Genomic DNA, 6,652 nt, shown 5'->3' with positions numbered 1-6,652 from the left:
CAGCCCTCCCTGCTGGGGGGGTGCAGGCTGGAGGGGAAGCCTTGGAGCTGAGGGCCCAGCTGGGCTCCTGCACCTTCTTGGCTGAACAGCACAGGAGGGAACAGCCCTTCAGCCAGGTGACTCCTGCCACCTGTGCTGGGGACCAGGCTCTGTGGCCCAGGGCAGGGCTGGGCTGCTGACCCCGGGCACTTGCTGTAAATAAGCTCTAACCTATTAACCTCCCTCACTTGCCTGCTCCCAGTGCTACTTTGTAACACGTTTTTTAATCCCCCCTTTCCCTGCACAGCCTGTACTGACTGTAGCTATGGAACCAGATATTCTCTCTCTTATTATCTTTGTACAATTTTAAAACTGTTGCTGTGGTGTCTGCCCTTCCCCTCCCCCCCAGCCCTTCTCTTCTATTGTCTCTTGAAACACTGCTAATAAAAATCTAGATAAACTCCTTCCCTCCTTCTTCTTTGGCTTGATTTATTCCTTAGGGTTCCTTGCCTTCTTGCCTGCATTAACTGAAGGTAGAAAACCAGCCCCTTCTAACCTGTTTCCCTTCTCTGCAACCCACAGCCTGAATTCCGTGGCAGTGAACAGACCTGGAATGCTCTGCAGTTTTGTTTGGGTTTCTGTGACATTGTCTGGTGATGATGTGATTTCAGGGTGCCCTGGGGGGGCGCTGGGGTGGAGGGGACAGGCCCAGATCACCCCCCTGCCCCCCCTTCATGTTTCCTCAGAGCTCCTGAATCAGTGAGTGCTTGATTTGTTCTGAGCTCTGCTGGTGGCTCCTGCACAAGGAGACCTGGCACCAGCTGGAGATCCCAACCTGCTGCCCGTGGACCTTCCCCTGTCCCTCTGGCTCCTCTCCTGCTGTGCCTGTGGCAGAACAATAAAAGGAGAAGAAGAAAAGCAAGACTTGGCCTGGCCTGGTGATTTCTGTCCTGCTCAGCATGGAAAGCAAACGTAGCAAAAGAAACCTATGGAATAACCCTGCAGGGGACAAACATCCCAAGCAGGGAACCTGGGTTGGCTTGTGAGCTGAGTGAAGGAGTCAAACCAGGGAGGAGGAGCAGGGAAGTCACCTGAGGTGTTGGGGGCAGGGGAGCTGCCCTCAAGGTGCATTTGTTAGCAGGGAGCTTGGGAGCCACTGGGGTTGCTCCCCACCCTCTTTCCTCCCTCTGCCACCCCTTTATTTTACTGCCTTCTTTCCCAGCTGGAGACTCTGGTCTCCCCCAGGCTCAGGGGGATGAACACACTGAAGACTGAAATGCAGTTACAGAAACCCAGGTCTCCAAAAGGCTTCTGTCTTAAGTTGATGAGGGTTAAATGCTTAACTACAGAAATCTGGGACTAAAACTTCACCAAAACAGTGGGATGCTGGTAATTAGAGTTATTATCCCAGTGCTGCTGGAACAAATGCTTTCCCAGGGTGCTGCCAGGTTTGATAACCCAACAGCAAATTCTTCCAAAGAAACCCTGGAGGGACAAGTCTTGTGGGAACTCCCTGCCTTCCAGATACAAGGGCAGCTTGTGCTTCAATTCTCCCTGAAAACGAGGGTGTTTTCCTCAGGGGAAGTGGGAAAGAAGAGGTGGTGAAGGAGCTGCATGGCCAGGGCAGAGAGAACAGCCCTGTTCTGTCCAGGAGGGGCTGACCAGGATCTACCAGGGAGGTGAGGCTGGTTCTGTGGCACAAACCATCCATGTCCTGAGCATTGCTGGGCCTGAAAAGCAACAGCTCCTCATCAGAACCTGACAAGAAGGCTCATGTCACAAGCCTTTGCCACCTCTGGGTGGATAATTATTCCCCAGACCTTTTGGGCAATTCTAACATCCCAGCCTGTTCCCTCATGAGCAGGGGTGGAAGGGGGACAGACCCCAGCAGGATCCATCCTGAGCTTCCATCCAGGGAGCAGCTGGAGGAACTTCTGGAGGCTGCCTCTTCCCTCCAAGAAGGGGCAGGGTGCAGGAAAGACTTGCAGGCAGCTGCACCTCTGTGGGTCAACCCCTGGGATCTTTCACTTATCTCTTCCCCTCTGGCTACAGCTTCATCACCAGGTACAAATGAGCTCAGCAGCCCAGTTGAGGCAGAAGTTGCCCTGGACCATCAAGCAGCAAAACATCCCAGCAGAGATGTCAGGGAGGGGATGTGGGTGCCTAATTAGCTCTAGAATTGCAGCCTAAAGCTGAACCCATTCCTGCATCAGGGCAGATCCTATCACAGAACCAGGGCTGGGACACCTGAACTCTCTGCCTTCCCCTGTGGGTGGAACCAGTGCCTTGAGTCCAGGGAGTTGTTCTTATCTCATAGTGCCCTGAGCCAGACTTTGTGTTCCAGGACAGGTGATGTTGTGCCACAACAAGCTCTGGGAAGTCTGGCTGCCAGAAGAGAAGCCAGACAAGGAGTAAATTACCTTTTCTCTGCTCCTGGCTGAACTGCTACCAAGCCCTGTGCTCCTGCCTGGGAAGCTCTGCTGCTGCACAACCAAAGGCTTTGGCCTTTTCAGAGCTTCCAGACTGGCTCTCTCCTTTGAGGCTTCAAAGTCTCTCTGCTGGCTCTTGGGCTTTGGGGGAAAAAAAAAAAGGTGTCAATACTATTAAAAGGGGAGGAAAGCAATTTAAGATCCCACCTCCCTATTTGGAACCAAAACTCTTTCCATGACTTGGCCCTGTGGATTTAGGCTTCTCCAAGTATGGTTGGTTGGGACATTTTGAAAAAGGCTTTTCCAGAGCCAACAAGTAACAATTAGACAGCAACAAACCCAAATACTGGTTGAAGGCAAAACAAAGTCAAACTAAACCCCAGGCACAGTCTGTATTCAGAGCATTCTATTATTTAAAAAAGTTACAAAACAGACCCCCTTGATTTCTTCTTAGATCTTATTTTCTTCATGATTATAACAGAGTAAAATGCTCCTGTGCAAACTTCATCATCCAAAAGAAACCTGTACACACTTAGGTACACATAAGTTACTGTCAAATATTAACATTAAAACGTCTCTGTTTATAAATGGACTGCAACAAAAAGGCAGCCTTGTTTTCATCTCCTAAATAAATTAGATGCTTTGTGTGTGACATCTAAAGATGATCGATCCCCGTTTCGTCTGGTGAGATGATCAATCTCACTGGAGCTCTGCGGGGTGAAGCCTCCAAGCATCTCAGCAGCAGCAGCAGCCTCTGCACTGCCCTCAGAACGCAGCAGGGGCAGGTTCAGGCCAGAGGTGTCCTGGAAGCAAAGCTGTGATCAGAGCCCCCTCTGGCTGTGACACTCTCTGTCACCCTCCAGACCACAGTGACACATTTGGGTGCTCACTCCCCAGCTCCCACTGGAAAGAATCCTTCCATTAAGTGACTTTTGCTCTGGAGGTCATTAGTGAAATGTAGATGGGCCTGTTTGCAGCCACAGGCTGATTCCCTCAGCAGGGCTGAAGAGCTCCAAGCTGTGCACAGGCTTTTGTCAGGGCTCCACGACTGTCCTGGGGGGTGGAGTTACAGTTCTCCTCTCCCCAGGCGACATGATGCTTGAATCCAGGACAAACGGATGGTTTAGTCATGAGCCTGGATGGCCAAGCTGAGCTGGGGGGTGTTGAGGTGCTCACAATTCCTGGATCCACTTCTCTGTTTGACACCTTTCTGACAGCACCTGGGAGAGCAGCAGGGGAGCTCCCATCTCCCACTTCTCTGTGCACACAAGCACATCCTTAACTGTTCAGTTCCCCTCCCCAAGAGCTGTCCTTGGATCTAAATCCATTCAGCACCACACCTGGGCAAAGCTCTGGCATTTCCACCTTGCTGGAGAGTGGGTGGAGCTGGAAGGTCCCTGTTAGCCACAGCAACACTCCCTCCAGAAGGGTGAGTGTGAGCAGAATCATCACCTCTGCCAGCTTCTTCTTGCACAACTCGGTAGTTTTCCAGGGTCAAGCTGACACTGGGGATGGTGGGAGGATGAGCCACCTTCAGGGTCTTCTTTGCCCTGAGCCTTTGGTAGCAGAAGAGGAGACACAAGACCAGTGTGTCTATAAGCAGCTCAAACATTTCAACCACAGACAACACTGAAGATCCAAACCAGAGGCTCCACTGGCTTCCCATGCTGGACAGAAGCAGGTTCTCCTGTGGAAGGAATCAAAGGGTTGTGCTTGTCAGACACAGCAGAGCTGAGGGAACATGGAGTGGCTGCAGGTTGCCAGCAGGGCAGTGAGCTGACCCCCCCCCCAGCTGGGGAGTCATTTTGCATGACTGAATCAAAGGTGAATTTTCCAAGTCTCTTCCCTGAGAATTATAATCCCATCGTATCTTGGGGGCTGCAAAGAATCCTCCCTCCAACCACCCACACAATTAATGGCAGCTGATGTAGGGCAACCTACTGAGAGCAGAGGAGACTCGTTCACAGACTGGTAGTTCAGCTGCTGGTAGAAGATGGTCACCTTGGCAATGTCCTTCCTGCAGTGAGGAAAGGGAGCAGTTAGCAAAGGTGGGTCCACACACCCTTCACCTGGCACTGCTGGAGTTCTGGTCTCCACTCTGCACCTTGCTGCTGGGGAGCAGGTTCTACCACTTACTCAAGCTTTCCTCCTAAGGGTGTTCAACACCAGCTTGGAAAAGGTGACACAAGTGACCTCACAGCACTGTGAGGGAGGATGGGACATTGAGTGGATGGCCTGTACATTCTTCCCTTGTCCTCTAACACCTACAAAGTGGGCAAGGCTGTAGAGTTAACCCATGACTTCAAGAGCAGCAGCTGCTCCCAGTGACTGACCTGTGGCTGGTGGAGTTATATCCATTCTGGTGCCTGAGAGCCTGGCGGATCCAGTCCTGCAGCAGAGCATACCTGAGTTACTGGCAAGCCTGGCTCCTGAGCCTTGCTAGGGTTAATATTCTGTAAATGTAGATTTTCTGAGCAATCAACTGGCTATTGCTAATAATCAGAAAGATTGCAATGGGTTGGTTTATGGCACACAGTGGTACCCAGCAAGCTCTATTTGCCAGAGCAGCAAGGAAACAAACTGTGTCCTGGTTCTTCAATTCTGCATTTCACAGCATCCCCACCAAATCATCTCCTTTTTTAAAATGTATGGCTTGTATTTGCATCTCCATTATCACCCATTGCAGGTGAATTAATTACAGGCTGAATGCTCATTAGAGGCATGGCAGGAGGTCACCTGCTGACTCACAGGGTTCCCCTGGCAGCCCTACAGCTCCTCACCAGCAGCACTGGGTGAGCAGCTCCACCACAACACCCACTGGCAACAGAAAACCATGAAGACCAGCCTGTAGGTGGGAGCTGAGGCAGGGAGGTGAATTGCTCAAGGTCATGAGGAAGTGTGGATTAGAGCTGGAACTGAATGTTCCTCTATAGCATCTTAGTCTGGCATCTCAGCAACAGGGTCACTGCCTTGGGCCCAGGTTTTGGACCTGTTTTGCTTTGCCTGTTCCATTGCTGCTGCCTGAGTCATTGTTTTCACCCTTTAACTCCAGTGTTCCCACAGGCAGAGCACACACACAGTGTCCTCTACAAACCCAGCAGCTCTACCTGAGATTTTGCTGATGGCCACTTTGCTGTCCCAGCAGACACCTTGTACAGTGATTCCCTGGTGAGATAAAAATGGAGATTAGATCACTATGACTCCTGCCATTAAAAAGTGGACACACAAAGGAGTTTAACAATGTTAATTCCTTGCCCCAAGCTCAAGTTCTGGGGGCAGCTCTTGAGAACTCTGGAAAAAGCTTTGGGAGTCAGCTTAAAAAAAAGAAATCCTGGGAACTGTTCAGGAAAACTACAATGGTTTCAAAATCCTGACTTGTAATAGTTGAGATTTTGCTTCCAAATTACTTTTATTTTGAAATCACCTACAATAAAAAAGGTGAACCAAGAAAAGTAACAGGCTGGAAAAGGACACAAGTTTGGGCTTAATGAAACATCTCAGTGTGATTAAGGTGATTTCCACCCCTATCATGCACACACCAAGTTCTTATTTGCCTTTGCCCCTCCCCAGCATCGTGGTCCAAACATCCAACTGAAATCTCTGGTGCAGAAAAAGCTGAAATTCAGTCCCCCAAGTTGGCCAGAAAGTTTTCCATGAAGTTTCCCACCTTTCCCCTGGGGTAATTTTCCTCTGCCCCAGGCATTTGTTGGGCTCTGCTTTTGTGACCTACCGGCAAGGCTTGGGGCACTGGTCAAAGCAGTTGAGGTGATGGTTCCTGAGCCTGTTGTACAGCTGGTAAAAGCAGTGACCTGATGGAAGAAATGGGAAGAACAGGCTCAGACTCTTCCTCAGGGAATGGAAGGCTACCAGATGGATGGCTACCTCAGATGAGATCATAGAATGCCAGGTTGGAAGGGACCTCAAGGCTCATCTGCTCCCTCACTTGGCCTTCCCAAGCAGGCAGCTTCTCTCAGACCTGTTTTTTGGTGTCTAACTTGATGTCCAGCAAAGACACAAAAAGGTGTTTGCCCCGTGGCTGGATGCAGTGATGTGAGGGAACAGTCCCAGCAGGAAACAGGCAGTGAACTCAGGAGTCGAGTCACCAGTGGCTCCTGCAGGAAGGTTTCCCCTCCAACAAGGAGACAGGAGCCACCTGCCCTTACCCCAGGCGGGCTGCTTGTTGTAGTTGCAGTACTCAGCGCCAGGAGGCAGAGGGTAGTAGTAGTAGCCACAGCCACACCGCT

At 50.8% G+C, this 6,652-nt stretch overlaps 1 protein-coding gene across 1 annotated transcript in view; it reads right to left on the bottom strand.

Annotated features, from left to right (window-relative positions):
• Positions 1-3,686: 3,686 nt before the first annotated feature.
• Positions 3,687-6,652, bottom strand: part of SCNN1D (sodium channel, non-voltage-gated 1, delta subunit) — a 7,904-nt gene continuing 4,938 nt past the window's right edge. Inside the window, 7 exon segments of the mRNA XM_010005266.1 lie at positions 3,687-3,797; positions 3,799-4,095; positions 4,350-4,425; positions 4,742-4,797; positions 5,516-5,573; positions 6,139-6,217; positions 6,572-6,652. The exon segment at positions 6,572-6,652 is cut by the window's right edge and continues 25 nt beyond it. Of these exon segments, the coding sequence (XP_010003568.1) occupies positions 3,687-3,797; positions 3,799-4,095; positions 4,350-4,425; positions 4,742-4,797; positions 5,516-5,573; positions 6,139-6,217; positions 6,572-6,652 (758 nt within the window).

Source organism: Chaetura pelagica, unplaced genomic scaffold, assembly GCF_000747805.2.
Source record: "Chaetura pelagica isolate M959 unplaced genomic scaffold, ChaPel_1.0 scaffold159, whole genome shotgun sequence".
In the NCBI taxonomy this organism is placed as follows: domain Eukaryota; kingdom Metazoa; phylum Chordata; class Aves; order Apodiformes; family Apodidae; genus Chaetura; species Chaetura pelagica.
This window is presented reverse-complemented; position numbering and strand designations above follow the sequence as displayed.